Consider the following 20,854-nt stretch of genomic DNA (forward strand, 5'->3'; position numbering starts at 1 on the left):
ACGAAATAGTCTGGCTAGTAGATTTTTTGGCTGGCTATTACTTGCAAGCAAGATTTTTCAAATCCTGTATATATATATATATACATATACATATATATATATATATATATATATACATATACAGGATTTGAAAAATCTTGCTTGCAAGTAATAGCCAGCCAAAAAATCTACTAGCCAGACTATTTCGTAAATGTAAAAAAGTATTCACCACTGGCGAACAGGCGCGTGGATTTTTCAAGCCCTTGACAATTGGTTTTGCGAATTTAAACATGATCGCACATTTCTGTGATGAATATCGTGAAAGTTGTCCACCCCACGTCTGCTGTTGTCAATAACGTTAATGCTGTGCATGAAATTAGTGAGCGCTTGAAAAATCCACTTGCCTGCTCGCCAGTGGCGAGTAAAGTCCGATCAATCAAAAACGTGTTTTATTCCACGTCACACTTTTTTTTTTTTTTTTTTTTTTTTATTTGTAAGTGACATGCCAATAAACAAAATTATTGATATGTTTAATGTGTCGGAAAGTGATTTTTGTTTATTTGTATAAACAGTGTGACTGCAAAATGGTCTGACTAGTAGATTTTTTGGCTGGCGAGTACTTGCAAGCAAGTTTCAAGGCCTGTCAATTGTACATAATCCTATTGGATGGTGCTTCATCACAGAAGCCAAATAAAATCACACGATGCATTGTTTCAGTGTTACATTTGAAATATATATATATATATATATCGTTAAAGAAAATAGAGTTATTGAATCACATACTTGCATAGTTTTATCTTCATCCGGGGTTTTTGATGGATACTTCTCTCACGTATGCGCTGCCAAGTGTTTAGACACTAGTTGACAAACTGTTATAAAATATATTTGTTTATTTACAGGCTTCTGTACAAGAGCATTGTCCTTAAGAAATATAACGACTCTATCTGCGCCACCATGAGTCACAGTTGCCAGTTTGTTATGATTTTGTTTACTGTCAGTTTGAAAAATTACTAAAGAAATTTTTTTTAGTGATAAGGAAATTTTGTTTATTAAATTTTGATCGTAATTTAAGCAGATTTATTGGCGTGTCTAAGGTTTATAATATGGTACCAGCGTTTATCTAAAGATTCTTGTTCCAGATTTAATTCAGACACCTTTGTTCTAATAAACTATGATTCATACATTGCAGCCTGTATTTGAGATGATGATTTGTGGAGTATTTATACATTTTTTTAATGATGTGCTTAGAGGTTACTAAATATATAGATAACCCTGACAATGTAAGATTTTGGTCCTTTGAGTACATGGTATACAATTGCCAAAATCAAAATGGAAACCTTTAACATATTACACAGATCGGAAATTTGTACTTACACGTAATGGGATAACAAGCTGATTACCACTATAACTTTCGTAAAAATTTGCTAAAAAAAAATTCACCTAAAGCGTTCTGTTATTTAGTTGTCCATGTTGTTTCAATGGTAAACTTGTCTTCATCGATGGAAGAATGAAAAACTTAAGAATGAAAATCTTAACATTATCCAGATGAAATGTAAGAAGTCTTGAAGTTCTTAAATTGAAAATAAAGTTTCCCTTGGTTAAATTGTGACATACGAATAAGCATGTACTTCTGAAGTAAACAGCAGGTGTTAAAACATTAAGAAAACAATATATTGAAAACATTTGCTGATTATACTTGTTATTAAATGTAGAAACACACAATGAAGTTTAATGATTGCACTGACAAGGGTTTTCCGTTGAAACGTTACGATCAACCGAATAATAGGACGCTTTAGGTGATTTTTTTTTTTAATTTCAATTAAGTCTAATAATCCCTTTAAGTTATTTTTCGTAAAATTATTTCATTTTGATACAATATGAGGTATATCTATATATATATAATATGCAGGGCGCAAAATTTCCGGTCGCCAGGTCGCCATTGGCGACTAGAAATTTATAACTGGCGATTAGTATTCAGTAGGAATGGTTTCTGCCTAAACTCACAAAGGCTGCACAGTTCGTTTCGTGCAGAACCTGAAAAAGATTTACAGTGAAAATTTCATTATGTGATTCCCTTTGCTTCCAATTCGTGGCCTTGGTTTGACAAGGTTCTAACTGCACGTGACTATATTTTGAGAAAAACTCGTTTAAAGTTTTATTAGGCTATAGTTGTTTTATTTATAAACTAATTATTATGATGTTTTTACACAATGATTAACTGCCTACAAGGTTTACATTTAAATATTTGACGTTTGAAATGGGGCTTTACTTTTTTGTTTTAAACTATAATAAAATGCAGTTAGAACCTTGTCTTACTGAAACGATCATTTTCAGAGGCACAAGGTTCTAACTGCACTTAGAACCTTGTCAAACCAAAATGACGAGAAAAACAGGCATGACTTAGAACGATAAGGGTGTAACTTCAATTGAATAGATTAACTATTCATATTTTAATTACATGAAATATGTGTCGAATACTAGTTACAAGTTTAACAGTGCAGTATAATACTCCCTGTCTTCCAGGGACATGAATAGAAGGGACTCTTTAATGTCTTTTTTCATTAATTCCGTAAACCTGAAACAATGTTTTTGCTTTGGTTTGATATCAAAAACACTCAAACTACTGCTGAAATATGACACTTTAGCCTCTCGTCTTGGAGTTTCTAGAAATTTGATATTTGCTGCATTAACAGGCTCGTTGCTGTCATGGCTTGATTTGAACAAAACGATGCTGAATTCTTGAGTAAACGTCAAGTTATCTTCTTGAGTGAATGGAATGGTTTTGTAATTTAGAAGTTTTGCTGTCGTCCATGCGCGCCGACAACGTGGATGTTCCGGGGCTTCGGCAACCACACAAATAATCTTGAAGGTGCAGCGCACCCACAAGATTTTTAGTTTGGACCCGGGTTTGAACCCGTTTATCTTGCGTTTAAGTCAGCCGTGTTACCGACTGAGCTAAGGCAGCCCAAACTTACCCTTATAGTACCTGGTATATTTTACTTTATCGTAGCACAACCCTTTATAACAGAGTTCATAAAAGTTTTTAACTAAAAAAAATCAATCAAATATCGAGACTTCCCTAAAAACATATAGGCTAACACTTCCCGCCATTGATATGCACCCACATACATCTTAGAAAGTCGGCGCCGTTGCTGTCGTCCCAAAGTTTTTAAAATCATTCGGCCTCATCTGAATAACACGATGTGGGTCGTGACGGTCTACTCTTCAATATTCTTACGATACACAAAGGGGAGTAAAAGTCCATCTTGTTCATTAATTTTTGAATAATTGCACTGTGTACGAGATCTACTTTCTGAACACAGGAATGTCTTCGAAGAGAGTATTTCATTGAAACAGAATTGATGTTCGGATTTTCTCTCAAAATGTCCAAAACTGTATATGATGTATGGGAATTACGGTTTTGTGGTACACAGGATCGGACCAACTAATCAGTTTCGTGATCTCATTTTCTTCGAGCACGGCGTTCAATATTCTCCTAAAAGCACACGCAATGCCATCCCCTGCATAACCTACCATTGTTTCGTTCCAGATAGCATGATACACTTTTTTTGTTAGAGTAAAGTATGCGGTCAATTGTAAACATTTAACTTTCTCTTATAAAATAAGCTACCGATATCTGCGTGGGGACATGTTATAACGTTTTGCAAATCGAAGACAAGGACTGAAAGATCTTTGTTTTCTTTTTTACTTTTTCTGTGTTCTCTCTGGGCCTTGCGCAAAATACAGAGTGGCCCAAAAGTAGGTATGCAGACCAGCATCGATCAAGTATGATATTTTAATTTATTCATATAATGAATTTATATGCTTTGGTTTGTTCCGAGCTTAAGATAAAGTGAAAAGAAATTAAGAACAAACAATGAAAAAAGTAAGTCAATACCTGTATGGATGACAATAAGTAAATGATATAAAATGCCATGAACCGATCAGTACGAGAGTGTATACCTACTTTTTGGCCACTCTGTGTGCGCTTTTGCTCTCCACTTAAGGTTGGTTTAAAGGGACAAATTTTCCCGATAGATGGCACTACAGTCTTTGTACTTTTCCCATGTATTTTTTTACTTTTCACGATTTCTCTTTCGAATTTCAACGTACAGACTTCAAATTTTTAGAAAAGGAACTTCATAATCTATCGAAGACAACAATCCGTGCCGATTTTTAATTAGAATTTTCTTCATTGTTGAAATGGCTTGATTGTTGAAATGTATATCCAAACCTTTAACAATGGAACTGTTTCAACAATGAAGAAAATTCTAAATAAAAAAATCGGCACGGATTCTTCCCTTTTATAGGTTATGAAGTTCCTTCTTTAAAAGTTTGAAGCCTCTAGGTTGAAATTTGTAACAGAAATCGTAAATTTTCCTGAAAGGTAAAAAAATACATGGGAGAGATACGAAGACTGTAGTGACATCTATCGGCAAAACTTGTCCCTTTACATCAACCTTAAGGTTTCAGTCTGTTTCAGCACCTTATACGCCTCGCACACATCACATCTGTCAGTTTTTGGCAAATTAAAATGAAAGTTAAGCCGTATTCCAAATATTCGGTAGTTGATTGATTTCTTAATATTGGTGTTTTTTTTTTTTTTTTTTTTATTCTGGCTGTTTTTTGATTCTGCTGCTTTTTAGTGTAGAGATCATACATTTTTCCAATGTTCAGATGGTTTCCTAAATACAGTCTACTGTTATCAGTTCAGCAGTGGTGGGATTCCACTGTTGGGAAAGATTTTGTGTGTTCCCTTGCAAAAATCTGCTTCACCCTCTGGCTTCCGACGACAATTACTGCTTTTTCCCTCTTTGATCTACAATCATGCTCGCCGACTACATGGGTGCTCCGGGATTCCGGCACCCACAAGACTTTTAGTTTTTAGCTGGGTTTGAACCCGTTATTCTTACGTTTAAGTCAGCCGTGTTACCAACTGAGCTAGGGCAGCCCTAACTTATCCTTAGAGCACCAGTGTATATATATATATATATATATATATATATATATATTATCACAGCACAGCCCTTATGACAGTGTTCATAAAAGATTTTAACTAAAAATAAATAAATCAAATATCAAGACTTCAGTGAAAACATGTAGGCTAACACGTCCCGCCATTGATATGCACCCACATAAATTTTGGAAAGTCGGCGCCGTTGTCTACAATAGATGTGTTTGTATTCATAGTCTTGGTTTTGTGTGCAGTATAAACAGATTTTTTGGATATGTGGACAATCGACAAATAAAATGCTTTTCACCCTTGAATCTTTTCTCCTTTAACATTGAAGAAGCAATGAAAAGAATACTTCCAACGAGATTTAACTTCCTGTATTTTTGGATTTTTAGTGTCGTCTCAATTTTCGCATGATTCCTCTTCATTATCCTGAACACATTGAACTACGAAGACCAAGTTTGAAAAGTGTATATTTTACACCAATAGATGGCAGTAAACCCTCACATATACCCTGCAGAGTGTAGAGCCTTGCTACAAGTAATTTTATATTAAAGTTTCATCAATTTGGTTTAACATGTACGATTTACCAATTTAGTTATTTTTATACAGCACGGTTCAGGAAGTGGAACAAAGTAGTGCGCTCAGAATAGCTGTGCCAAAAATATAAAAAATAGTGGAAGAAAAATATAATTATTTACTTCTCAAGCTAATTTAAAAGAATAAATCTTACATTTTTATTATCTCTTTAATGTAAGGCAAGTAACATAGAAAGTACACACATAAATTATAAAAAAAGGAGGAATACTTCCGTAACGTACAGCTTTCCAAGCTGCAGTTAGAACCTTGTCAAACTGAGTACTGTATTAGAGTCAGAAGCAGTTAGAACCTTGTCAAATTAGTAGACAGTTTATTTTTGAAGTTACAACAATAAAAGCTCAACTTCTGGTGTTACGTACTGTATATAACTCAATTTTGACAAAAATGTTAGCTAGAACCTTGTCAAACTAAGGCCACGAATTGTCACATTTTGTGCAGTTTTACCTGTGATTTCTGCTTCGTGCGAGAGAGAATTGAGAACAGTCTCAACAAAGTTAAGATTACCTACAGGAATTCACAAAAGATTGCCACTGGATGATTTGCTGACAATTTCCATTAATGACCCTTCAACTCACGGACTTCGATCCGAAAACTGCAGTCGACAACTGGCACTTCAGTGCAGAGAGAGAGAGAGAGAGAGCGTTACACAAACGTGAAGTTTTAAGGTAACATATTTTTTAACATGTACCGGTATATGAATTGTCAAATTCAAAATTGATTATCCTGAATCTAATTGTCCGGTTTTGAAATTCTATGCTCTGATATAATCTCTTTCTTTGTCAAACCAAAGGCCGGAGGGTGGTGGTGGTGGAGGGTTAGTCTTCATAATTTGTACGTGAGAGATATTGGCGACCATCCTTTTTGGATTGGCAAGTACATTTGAATTTGAAATTTTGCGCCCTGTATATATGTATATATTAGAACTTCCGCATCATCCCTATCTCATAGGGTAAAAATCGGAGAAGAGTCAAAGGGTTCATACATCTCCACTTTAGGGAAAAAAAAAAATGTCAATCAATTTCTTTAAAATTTTCCTGATTTTTGTTAAACATAGCGCTCGTTTCTTATGATATTTAAATGTGCATTTTCACTTAAGAAACTACTTCTCCTTCCGTAATTACCTTAAATTAATGGTTCGTACATTTACTATCATTGAAATGAATCCTACGAATACATGCATCACGGATATATAATTCGGGCATTTTCTGGCAAACTATTGAATCGCATTTGCGCAAACCCTCGGGTTAGTATCTGAACCAAAGCTACCCGGAAAATATTAATTACACGGGTCTAATCTACTGTAAATTGTTGTACGGTTACTAGGCATCGTTATGGAAAGTTTTTCGACATTTTGAAAAGTAAGTTAAAAAAAAAAAAAAACTTAGGATAATCATTCTTGTACCGTAATTATCTTAGGCTCGTGGCTCGTAAATCATTGTCTTCAGAATGAAGAAGGATTTCGAATGATACTACACGCATGTGTCTGGATCTATGAATTAGGGGAAATTTCTCGAATTTTATAAAAAGGCACTCTTATCGAGGTCCCAGGGTCTGATGCCAACATAAAAGCTATCCTGAAAAGTATTACATGTTCTAGGATCCGTATATCTTCAAAGTTTCATTGAAATACGGCTAGTAGGTATGAAGAAATACAAATAAATTCAGTCTATATTATGCAATTTAAAAAAAAAACCAAGTAATAATAATAATAATAATAATAATAATAATAATAATAATTAATAAACAATTAGAAGCTCCTGCTCCTATCCGAATTAACGTAGATTCATTATTCGTACTTCTTCGTCTTCAGAATTCAGCAAGCTATCAAATGATACTATACACATGTCTCATGATTCATAAATTCGAGAAATTTTCCAAAAACTTTCGTGATAAAGATTAAAAAAAAAAAAAAAAAATGGGTGCACCTATGAGGTACCTTGACAAATTTTACGTATTCTAGGCTATATATTTGCAAAGTTACATTGACATACGATTAGTGGGTATGAAAATAAAGGTTTTTGAACCAGTGGCAATTTTTGTAGTAGATATGACTTTTGAGAAAGAGAGAGTGTTGGAGGGGGGGGGGGGGGGATTGAGTGAATGAGTGTAAGTAAGTATGTTTTCATATGTTTATGTTAGCCCGTAATCTTATGTGTAAGATTGGTTGCGTAATCAACACTTACAATGTAATTAAATACATGTAAATACCAGTCAAATGAGAAGACATCTCCATGTTGCTGGTTGTTTCTATAGTGCACGACTCCAGTAATAAACAGGTTTTTAAAGCCATTTATATGGTACACTACCGCTATACAGAGACTTACCTCATTTCCATCCGAACGGCTTGCAGACAGCGACACCTGTCAAACCGAGTTTCAGAGAGCAACAAAATGATACACATATATCAGTCTCTCAGCTGTTGTGTAGTAGAGTAGTGAGGAAAAATGCCGCCGAAGAAAATCGCTTTTGGGAAGGGTACATCGTGGCTCTTTCCCATGCAAACTTTAGCATTTTCCGGTGTATAAACCGTTGCATTTTGGTAGGAACGGGTAACTGTTATAATTGAACGTTATGCACTACAGTTTCTTCCACAACCTACATTATTATTATTAGGTATTCTGCCTTTTGGCAGGTCCTGGGACTAATGAGGATTTTTTTTTTTTTTTTTAATTTTAGATTTGGGCCTGGAAATGTTTCTTCCATTTATGTCGATCTTCAGCTTCCTCTTTTAACTCCCAATATTTTCTCCTATCTTTCAAATCATCGATCAGCTGTGTTCTTCCTATTTCTCGCTTCCCTTCCATCTTTCCTTCTATGGCGGTGTGAAGAAGACAACTTTTTCTTAAGATGTGTCCATTCCAATTGGCCTTTGTACGAAGAATGGTGGCTAGAAGTGTCCTCTTCTTTCCTATCCGTTTTAAAACATTTTCGTTTGTTGCTCTCTCTGTCCATTTTATCTTCTCCATCTTTCTCCAACACCACATTTCGAAGCTTTCCAAATATTTCTTCTCTAACTTCCGTAATATTTAAGTCTCTGAACCATACAGTCCACCATTACATCGGTCTTTTTCAAAAATTTTCTGTAGGTGATTATTATTATTATATTATTTCGAACCCACATCAGCAACGAAATAATAATAATAATAATAATAATAATAATAATAATAATAATAATAATAATAATAATAATAATAATAATAATAATAATAAAATGTCGGTGGAACTTTCAAGACCTGTGCTAACGAAGATCCGGGATATTGCAGCCTGTGAGAATTCGTTACCATACCGTGTTCTGGCTATTGGCCCAGTGAACAGGAGCTGTACAATTTATCGCAAATTGAGGCTGCAAGCTGTCCGCAAGGCTAGTGTGTATGCAATAACACCACAACATACACGAAATGAAAGATCAAGGGCAGTATGTGTGCCATCTAACTAGGACTGCTGGAATGATCGAAGCATGGACTTATTCAAAGGGAAATGTTCGGGTCATCGCCTACAGAAAGTTTTTGAAAAAGACTGATGTAATGGTGTGTCTATTCAAAGAAAAATTCTCGAAAGGTTTTATGCTTGGTGCTTACTTTCGCTGCAGAGAGAAGTTTAAAATTCGTAAGGTCTGAACAATGTCAAATTTAATGCTGCTTATTACGAGAAACATGTCCTAACGCCAATGTAAATGAACGAAATACCATCATTGTATGGCAGCGATACACATCGTGTGGAACTGCACCAAGACAAAGCTTCAAGCATTGGCGGATCTAGAAGGGGCATAGGGCGCGCGCATCTCCCTGCTAAAAGGAAACTTAAATTTTGTGTTATTGCAGCGTTATAAGACTTATTTTTCTTTCTCTCAATATATTAGACCAATAATCTGCTCTCAGCATATTCTTACTATAAACTAGCTAATATCCGCAAATGTTACAGCGATAGTATTTTGCATCTCTTTCGTCCCTTCCATCCTTTCGCTCAAGAATTTAGAGATACAAACCTCCCGAGAACGAAGGTCTAGCTTGTGCAAAGAACTATAAAAATTGCTGAGACAATTTTATTTAATGAGTGCCCTGTCATCCCAGACATCAAAACGAAAGACATAAACCTTCGTAGATTGACCGGACATATTTATTTGAAAAATAAAAGCAAATGACTTCAAATTGCATTATACAGAGGTTTTATACAAGCTGTAAAACGGTCGTGAATTTTGAAAACAGTATGATTTTCTCCATTTATCTGCTTTCAGAATTTCTTGTGCCGCTTCTGTTTCAACAGGAGCACGTAGCTAAAACATGCACAGCAAATAAGACATTTTGAAAGAAATTGATTTGTTATTATGTAGAAAATATCAAATTTCGGAGATATCTGAACTTGAAAATTGATTTTCAGACTCGAAATTAGCAGCATAAAGAAAAATATGACGCACATACACACACACACACTATATATATATATATATATATATATATATATATATATATATATATATATATATATGTGTGTGTGTGTGTGTATTAAGTATACATATAAAGGTAATATATATAAGTAATACAAGTATAAGGGAAATATCCAATTTATTCTCAAATCTGCGCTTCCCGCTCAAGAAAATTCACATGGACAAAACGTAGCTGACTTGCTATCGATGCATGGCACCTGCAGTTGGCATCCATACTGTTCTGTTCGAAGGTATTTCCATAAGGTGTCCAGATGCTGGTCCCATCAATTACTTTAGTTTTGAATTTCTTGAACGATACCTTTCATTACGTCGGGTTCGCACGGTAAATGGCTTGTGGAAAACCAGCAAGCAGGAATGGGACCCTGAAAGCCTTGTTACAGTTACAATAGACACTGCGATGTCATGCAGTGGTCCATGTTAATCGCCATCACATTGAGCATGATCAGTGGTAGTAAAGTGGAATATCTTAGGTAAGCAACGACTTCAGTTGGTTCGGATGGGAACGGATCAGCCTCTGTGGATGCAGGCTTTGCAAATATAGTTGTCTTAAATGTGCCTTTTCTCTTTTTGGATCAAAAGATCCAATATATTTCGTTCAAAACTTTCCTTGTATGCCTTATGTCTGGAGAACTACATACAGTGTAGCCAAATTCAAACTATCACTTAACTCAGTATGATGTAATTATTCCGTAGAAAATACGAACACTTGATTTAGGGGTCGTTCAAAAATTTTGTACCCCTATTCCGAAAACTAATTATTGGACAAGATCGTAATCTTTTGATGCATTTTTTTTTTAATCATTCCTAAAATTCTTATTCTGTACCTTTTCGCAACACGTGAAATAGAATCGTGAAAGGTATTCTGCACAAGATCGCGTGTAGAGTGACCTGATCAAAGTAATATTGTGTATGCGTATGTTGACAACTTTAATAATGACTCTCTCGTGACTTGTGAATGTAATCCTTCCCCTTTTGAGTTTTTATTTTAGCATCCGAGTTAATTGAAACAATTTGAAAATATTCAAAGTTTTTCTTCTTTTCGGTGTAGTTGAAGAGCTGGAAAAATACATTTTATTCCTGTCATCTGTAATTTCGTAAATCCCTTTGAATTTGAATGATTTTTTTTTCTTTCTTTCCGCAGCGTGTTGTCCATCATTTTTAGATTTATGATGGCAAGTCCTAAGCGAGAGCGGGAGAAGAGTCTAACAGATGATCAATACGAGAGGTAAGTACAATGTTTTATGATACTACATAGAGGAGGGAAAAAATTAATTTTCAAAATTGTCTATTTCGTCAGTGAAGAACACGTAAAATGTAAATGAATCTACTTCAGGATGAAGTTCACTTATTTTCGAAACAGTTGAATTATTATTATTATTAATAATGTCATTAAATTAGCTTGAATAGGAAAGAATATACAAAAATCCGTCAATAAAAAATTGTTCTTTTCTGAGCAACATGATTATTTTCACCTACCAAAAGATACCTGATCAGATAAAAGTACCATCAGTTTATTCCCTTTTACAAGTAGACCTACAGGTATTTTTGTTCTTCCTTGAAATACCTGTATTTTATAATACGTTTTGTTAGAAGTGCAGGAAATAAATAGTGTGTTATGAAGAAGAAAGATAAAGGTAGAAAATTTGAGTAGATGATACTCTAATATTAGTAGCAGGCTGGTACAAAGAGATTTTTAATTTTTTTTTATTGAAATTGGTGAAATTATTGCTCTAAAATTGTTAGTTTTTTTTTTTTTTTTTCACTGTGATCCTTAGTCTCACCATCATTTATGATGTAAATTGAATAATTAAAAAGAAGGCTGAAAAGTTTGTGACAATTTAGAAAGGTTTGTTTTTAATTTTTGGATAAGAAGAAAGAAAAATAGTCAGGATTTATTTCTAAAGCATTGTGTTCCAGTAACACAGTAAAAATTAAGAAATAAATGTGTTACTTAATGTGAATATAGAGATGCCTGTATGCTGGTATTAATCAATGCGTAATGTGTATGGTAATGTGTATGCTGGTATGCTTGTTACTGTGTCACTAAATGTTTAGCACGTGTGCCTTTTGAAGCGTGTGGCTAATATAAATAAATATAAATAGTGTATTTTAGGCTCACTGAGTGGTATTACTGTAGAATAAATACAGAAACGTGTTGTTGGTATTGATTGAATTTAAAAAGCCATTTTTGTTGAAGAGAATGAAACTTGTTTCCCGCTTATTTTTAAGTTAGAATCATCGTGTTTCAGTAAAATGATAAATCTTTTTTTTTTCTTTCTTCACTGACGTAGTTGAAAGCATTTTTATTTTTAACAAGTTTATCATTTTGCGTAATGTTAAGTACATAATTAAATTCTTAGTAAAGTAATGTTTGGAGCAATATTTGCTCACACTGAAATAGCGACAGATCGCAATAAAGGAGGACCACGATGACGCTGGGTGGTCAGTATATGAGTCAGATCTGGCAAAATTCTCTTTTCGGGATGTGAGATATTTCTTCTATTAGCTGAATTTTTTTTAGTGAATCGAGGACAAATATTGCTAGATACTTTTTCTCGTGGTACATGTACTTTAAGTTCATTTTGTGTCTTGAGTTTTAAAGTCAAGCAGTACGTAACTTTAGGAATGTATTCGAGTCACACATTAGAAATGATGTAATATTTAAGAACAACAGTACAGCTGGTAAACATATATTTGTATTACATAAACAGCCAGAAGATTTACTGATAGTGCAAGCAAATGGAATCATAAAGAAATATTTAAGAAACTCACAATTCTATCACTTAACATATATTATTTGAGCAAGATCCGAGATATGTTGCAATTACAGTATACAACCAATTAGCAAACAAAATTAAATCAGTAAAATATATGGAAACATTTAGAAAGATGATTAAAGAATATCTGCTTGTCATTATTTTTATTCTATAAATAAATGGTTAATAAAATTATTGGATTGATTGATTAGAGAGGATGGAAACGTCGGCAGCATAACTACCATTTGGCCTCGTCACAACATACAGGGTGTCCGAGAATTATCTATACAACTTTACGACGTTATATTGAAAGAAGTTAATGTGATATTTGCATGCGGTTTTTTGCATTCAATACAGAAAATCTTAAAGTTTTTTACCTGTTCAGTACACCCTTATGTGGGCACCATGTGTGATACGAAGCACATCCAGACGAAAATCAATTTCAGCCCATGTGCGCTGCCGCAAATCATCAGTGACTGTCTGAAAAGCAGCAAGGATATGCTGCTTTAGCTGTTCAAGGTTTGCTACCTTCGTAGCGAAGACGATGTCCTTAAGGTACCCGCACAGGAAGAAGTCCAGTGGTTTCAGATCCGGCGACCGCGGAGGCCATGATATCGGACCGTCGCGACCAATCCACCTATTGGGAAACACCTCATCCAGGTATTCTCGAACTTCTAAAGACCAGTGCGGCAGAGCTTCATCGTGTTGAAACAGAATGTTTGGTTGCAGATCCTCCAACTGAGGAATCATATAAAGCTGGAGCAAATCCAGATAGACCTGACCTTTGATTGAATTTTCAGCGAAAAAGAAGGGTCCAATAATGCGATTATGCATTAACCCACACCAGACATTTACCTTAGGGCTATCGCGCTCCATCTCACGTGTTACATGAGGATTCTCGGATCCCCATATGCGAACTTTGTGCCTGTTTAACTTCCCAGATACATGGAATGTTGCCTCGTCACTGAAACAAATCTTTTGCAGGAACTGGTTATCGTGCTCAATGTGGTTCAGCATGTAACAAGCAAAGTCAGTACGTCTGGGTTTGTCGGTTGGCAATAAGGTCTGAAGGAGTTGCACCTTGTAGGCTTGCAGCTTCAGCCGTTTATGAAGAACATCATGAACCGTAGCCCTGGGCATATTCAATTCTCTCGCCGCTTTGCGAACAGATTTTGTTGGACTACGCACAAAGGCCTCTTTCACTCTTTCCACATCTTCCTGACTGGTACTTGGTCTTCCAGCTCCTTTCTAGTGCAGAACTCTTCCCGTTTCCATGAATTGTTTATACCAAGCTTTAATTGTAGCTCTGGTTGGAGGACCACGTGCATACTTGGTCCTTACATTCCGCTGCACCTGAGTCTCCAACTTCGTTTCTATGTACCAGACAACACACTGTGCTTTTTCTTGTGGTGTCCACATCTTCATTTATTGTTTGCTAACCTGTAAAAGACAAAAGAAGAACCTGTAAGACTTTCTGCATTGAATGCAACAAACCGCATGTAAATATCACCTTAACTTCTTTAAATATAACGTCGTAAAGTTGTATAGATAATTCTCGGACACTATATATATGATTGACTAAATATTATGGACTGCCAGACTTGTGAGCAAAATTGTTAAAAAGAAGAAAATTGGTGCAAAATGAAGATAAAACGACAAAAACAAAGTTTTGAATAATAAATAGATAACAATAACAATATATTAAAGAAGCAATAAAACGAAACAAAGAAAACAATGAGTAGCAGAGAAACAAAGATTCGACTCAACAAATAAAAAGGCTCAGAGAATAGTACTCAGGTTAGCAGCACGATCAACAGCAAGAACGCGTGCAAAACAATACTTAATTAGAAAATGTACATAAAGGGAATATACGAAAATACTTTATATATATATACATAGCAATTTGCATATTTATACTAGCTAGCGAAACTAGTGATCATGTTTTGTAGATTGTGACTATGCGAACCATGCGTATAGTACATACCCTGTACTCAATATATGCACAGTGAACCAATGGTGCCCTTCTCAGTCTTTTATGTACCCTTCTTGGTGTTTTTGATTGATAGTTTAACATACCATATTTATACAGTAGAAGTTTCTGTACTGGCAAATTAGTTTTCATGTGATAAAGCAAGGTGATGTGGGACTCGAGCTTTGTCCATGTGAACATTTTTCTTTATAAATTGTTAGTGCTTTAGTATTAATCGTGATTCATTACTATATGAGCTTCATTGCTGCGTTTTTTTTTTTTTTTTTTAAACCAGTACCAAATCAGTATATTTCGCTGTATACTTCTTGTGATGCCAACCTCTATTCTATTGGGGACACGGCGGGTCTCTGGTTCGATTCCTGGTGACGCGAGAATGTGATGGACAACACCATGTCCATGGATTTTCTCAGGGTTATCTAGTTTGTTCCTGCATTCGTATTCCACCAGTTCTTTCATAATCATTCACATTCATTAATCATCCGTATCTTAGCCTAAAGGGCAAAACCGTCGGACGCAAAACTAGAAATGTAATTTAATTTCATATATTTTAGTGTATTCCTTGATTTCTTTCTTCCTACTTCTTTCCATCCTTACTTAATAGAACATATGTCGTATATTATACGTTTCCTAATGTGTGTGATAGTATTTCTATTCTAGCCTTCCCGCTGATCTAGTAGCTAGCACGTATGCCTTTGGTGTATGTGTTTCCGAGTTCGATTCCCTGTGGGAGAACATAAAAAAATTAATTTCACAATCGTTTACGTTCATTTATCATTCGTGTTCTTTAGCCTAAAGGGCATAATCGTGGAACATTAAAAAAATATATATATTCTGTAGTAAGTAATTCATTTTTCATTCCCGCTGCCAGATTCCTTATTCTAACACACATACAAACGCTATATATATATATCTATATCTATATATATCTATATATCTATATATATATATATATATATATATATATATATATATATATATATATATAGATAGATAGATAGATAGATAGATAGATGATACAGAGGAATCGCAGAGCGGAAATAGAAAATAAAGTGCGTACCACAAAATAGTATAAACATAATCTCCTATTTAAAATGTACAAGTACACAATGAGCACTTTCTTTAAGTCTCTTCATCAGATTTCTATATTACTAAACTGAACGTTCTCAGCTGTTTTTGTTCTGTTTTTTTTTCTTCTTCTTACGTCTTCTCCCTCATTTGATGAAGCATTTTAACGAAAACGTCAGTAGTGTACTTTTATTTTTTCCTTCTTTTTAAAGAGAGCGAGTGTAGAAACTAATAGAAGCACTATCTTGACAAAAAGTTGCTTACTTAGTTATTATTGTGTTGGAACATCTTTAGTCTTTAGTGCAGCTTGAGTTCGATATAACTCGTAAATCGTTTCCAGATTAGTACTGGACATTCTTCATGCTGTGCAGTAGTTAGTTGCGTCAGTGTTTGTGCAAGAGAAAATCTACACCGGATTCGCTGCCCTAAAACTGATCATTGTTGTTCTACAAGCGAGTTTTGTTTCACATTGTAAAATTACGGTATACTTCCAAATACGCGAACTTAATACTGAACCTAGACGTAGCAGATCTATAGCTTCCAGTTGTAATAAGGAATAAGGTCAGAGATGCAATTTGTTCTTAGGACAGTGATGATATATCAAAAAGTGATTTCCTTTTTGATCAAAAGATCCAATATATTTCAGGCAAAAATTTTCTTGTAGGCCTTATATCTGGAGAACTACATTAGCGTAGTCAAACCAAAATTATCACCTAATTCAGTATAATGTGCTTATTCCGTAAAAAATATGACAACTCGATTTAGGGGCAGTTCAGAAATGTTGTGGCCTCTGATCCAAAAAAATCCAATACATTTAATTCAATAAAATATTTTCTTATACGCCTTATATCTATCCAAACGCAAACTATCACTTGACTCAGTATGATGTGCTTATTCGGCAAAAAACACGAAAACTCGATTTAGAGGCAGTTCAAACATTTTGTGGCCCTGATCCAAAAACTAATTATTGACCCAGATCACAATCTTTTGATGAATTTTTTTTTATCATTCCTAAAATTCTTGGTTAAGATCGCAATCTTTTGGTTCATTTTTGGATCTTTCCTAAAATTCTTGTCATATATGAAATCACAAATTATTAGTTTTATATAATACAATAAAAGTTTTGTTTCTTAATTATTCTATCCTCAATGAACAATAGTTCTACTAAAACTAACGCTTTCGATACTAATTCAATTCTTGTTTTCTCTCATCGGTTTTGCTACATGAAGATTAATATTCAAACCGAAAGTGGTAGTAGATTTCTACATCTGGATCCGTGCCTGCAGTACTGGATTCATATAAGGAAACTGCATCTCACTATCTGTTAACGTTCTTGCTCTATAGTGATCAACATTCAAACCAAAAGTGGTTAATTTCTACCACTTGATTTGAATAGAGAGTTAACGGAGAAGCTGAAACCTATTGCTGGGACATTGAATTTATTCCATAAAATCGCTTGTCCATATCTCTTATCGTTTGTGCTCTGTGGCGATCAACATTAAACCGGATATGATTAATTTCAACCAGTTCCGGTTTTAACAGAAGGTTAACAGAGTTGATAGAACCCATGATTGAGACGCTGAATGGATTCCAGTAAGCCATTTGTCGCTACTTCTCACCGTTTTTGCTTCCTGGAGATCACTAGTGAAACCGGAAGTAGTAGTAATCTACTCCTTCCGATTTTAATAGAGACATCTGGGTAAAGATGATATCTTTTCTTCAAATGCTGAATCGATTCCTAAAAATCGCTAGTTGCTATCTGACCGTTTTTGTTCTGTGATGATCAGTGTTGAAAACGGAAATGGTTTTATTCTATTTTCGAGTTGAATACAGGGTTAACGGAGGATGACACTTATTGTTGGGACGCCGAATCGATTCCAGTAACCACTTGTGGACATGTCTCTTGTTCTGATATCTTTGACAGAAAGACATAGCCGTTCTATAAGACTTTCATTATTTATGCATAGCGTAGTTTGGAAGTCTGGTAGTGGTCAAGTCGGGGGATTGAACGAGCCGGAGCAAGTGTTGTAATTTATTCTGATGTTCCTGAAATTACATTTGAACAGGTCTTGCTGTGTGTATTTGTGCATTGGCTTAGGAAACATCTGGATCCATCTAGTCACCTAAAACGTGTATATACATACTGACAATAAATAGTTCTTGACAGTAATAATAGAACTTTAGAAAGTTTTATATATATGGACTCTAATGCTATTTTTGATTGTAACTCACATCTGTTCTATTTTATCAAAAGCATACGAAATTATCTTAACTCTATTAAAAAAACGAAAGAAAGGAAGTTTAGAAATTTAGAAAAAAAAAATCCTGTCCTGAAAAAGCACATTTCCAGTAAAATGTCCATTGTTGACGGGAGGTGGTTGTGTGTTTTGTTGAGTTTGTTTATGAGTGTCAGTTGACTCTTCTGGTTTTCGATATGCTAACATTAAAAGTTATAAAACTAGGTGAGAAATTACGGTAATGGATCGAGCCCACTAGCAGGATTGGCAAGGCGTGACATACCTAGCTTCTTTTTTGATGGTAGCTTTTCTTTCTTCATTTCTTTGATGCTTCCGTTCAACCTCGTTTCATTAGCTGACTTGAGAGCTTCAGGAGAAGACCAAAAGCTAGGAAGGTTCTTCACAAGAAATAAAGTATCGAATTATTTTAACACAGATACCATCTAGTACATTTTGTTAAGATTAACTAACTCTTACCTATTGGGTCCAGGGCACATTATAGTGAATGTTAGTATTGAATTATCTTAATGCTAATCTCCTGAAGAGCAACCTTATCAAAATTAAGGTACTCATTTTTGCTCCTTCTAGTTCTTATAGATCGTTCAAAAAAAATTATATTCAACGTAGAATTTTCCCTGATAACTGGCAACATTTTCAAGACTTAGGTAAGAAACAGTAGTTTGGTAGGGATGGGGAGTATGGAAATTACTTGTTTACACTTATAAATAAAATAAAAATATCTCGTTCCTTCACAGAATAAACGTTCTTTCATCATCTTCAGTGGTTGGTGACGACGGGGAAAGTATCACTGATGGTATTCCAGCTTCTGTCTAGAATGTCCATGTCCAAATTTAATTTTGTTTTTCTCGTTCGAATGAATCTGCAAATGATGAAGATTTTTTGATCAATTTCATTTTATTGATCTTATGGTTTGAATCTTTCAGACATTTTGAAAGGGAACATCATTGTACTTAGCATCATAAATATATTCTTTGAGCCTAGTAAGTGTGTTCTTCTTTATCATGACTATAATATTTGTTTTAGCATGTGTGTGTGTAATTTTATAGACACCTACACATTCAAGCAGATTATTGAAGCAACTTTTATGACCTGTTAAGCTGTTCTCGATGTTCTTTGTATTAAAATTATGCTGTTAATACTAATTCTGTTGATAATTTTAGTACTAATTCTGTATTAAAATTATAGCTCCTGAAAACTTTTTTTAATTTGTTTGGAACGATCTGTAAGGTAATATGAACAGTGTAATTTTTTGAACGATTTATAAGAATTTGGAGGAGCAAAAGTGAGTACCTTTGGTTTATTGGTATAGAATCACATTTTTCACATACATATGCGAAGTTGGGAGTACAGGGCAGATCTACATTACTTAGATCTATATTAGTTCTGTGGAGAAAGTTTCACCTAGTCAGTGCAACAAAAGTACGCGACCATCGTTACCAAGACAAAAAGAGAACATGCAAATTACGTTGAAGTAGGCAAGCAAGGATGACATGAAGGATCAGTTAAATGATAAAACGAATTCCAATGCAATGCAGGGAAAAGGTGGCATATTTTATAGAAATCATTAGGGAAATCAGTAAAACAACCGACCAATATTTCTTAGCATCACAGAGTATATTTATTGATGTTTCCTTGTATTACGTTGGAATTCAGAGTATATGATTTATTTACAAGTAATATGTGCGGAAAGAGAGTGTGTGTCGCCAATAAGGACAAACAGTTTGCTAGTTAAATCGCGAAGATATGTACAGTTGTTTTCTCCCAGGTGATTGCACGAACTTTGCTACCCTGAGCTTCCACCGGCAATCGAACCCGGGCCTCATGCACAGAAGATGATACCTCTAAGCATTTAACCATATATTATTGTATGAAGTTTAATTAGAAGTGCCTTGTCTATCTCCGCATTGTGCCAAAGGGAAGAAATAAAGTTTAATGCATAAAAACTACAATGTTTTGTCCTAAAATTATTTCAGGTAAATTAACATACTGAGAATACTTTTCAGATACGTACAGCAACTTGCCCTAGGATATATTTCAGTTGTGTTGCCATACGTATTCTTTGTTCAGGTCGCACTGGCTTAATGATAAGAGCACTCAACTACGATGCGTGCGGTTTCTGATTGTATCCAGCTCGCACCAAGTGGACTTTGTGATAGACAAACCCCGTGTGCGTCGATTTTCACGGAGTTCTTCTGTTTTTAGTCGCTTCCTTCTTTCCACCATTTCGTCTATCATTACTGTCTTATTTAATCACGGAGAATATACGGAACGTTAAACTAAAACATATATATATATATATAAAAAAAAGTATGTGCATGGGTTTTCTTGAAGGTTTTCCATTTCCTATTACATCCTTTATTCAATCATTTCCTTGATTATAATCATCACCGTCTCGCCTAGCCTCGGAGCATAATTGTGGAACATTAAGGTTAAAAAAAAAAAAAGAATACAAATCTTTTACTTTGAAATGTACCGAGGTACAGATGTTTCAGCATTTTGATTTTACTGATTTCTCGTTCAAATCAAATTTCTCTTGTTGTTAAAAATGAATTTTGGTTCGGTAGAATATAAATTTAATATTACAGGGATACCTTCCATACAGTAGCATCATATCAAATTTTTGTTGGGCAGGAGACAAGACTCTCCGTAAGAAACGTCCACATACCTCGTTGTGCAAGGTTTATTTACAGTGGATTCAAATTAAAAATGAAATGAAATGAAATCTTCGAGTTCTACGTCCCACGGTTATGCCGGTTAGGCTAAAGGAGACGGTGATGATGAGTAATGAATGAAATGGTGGAATGAAGA

General features: G+C 34.7%; 1 protein-coding gene across 2 annotated transcripts in view; it reads left to right on the forward strand.

Moving 5' to 3' along the window:
• The window catches only part of LOC145681029 (kelch-like protein 5), a 589,536-nt gene that overhangs the window by 48,203 nt on the left and 520,479 nt on the right, over positions 1-20,854 (forward strand). For both annotated transcript variants that reach the window (XM_081752333.1, XM_081752334.1), the window contains exon 2: positions 11,119-11,202. In XM_081752333.1, coding sequence (XP_081608459.1) covers positions 11,144-11,202 — 59 coding nt within the window. In that variant the 5' untranslated portion in view covers positions 11,119-11,143. The remainder of the gene's footprint in view (positions 1-11,118; positions 11,203-20,854) is intronic.

The sequence above is a fragment of the Thermobia domestica genome, chromosome 3 (genome assembly GCF_964235325.1).
Source record: "Thermobia domestica chromosome 3, izTheDome1.hap1.1, whole genome shotgun sequence".
Lineage (NCBI taxonomy): Eukaryota > Metazoa > Arthropoda > Insecta > Zygentoma > Lepismatidae > Thermobia > Thermobia domestica.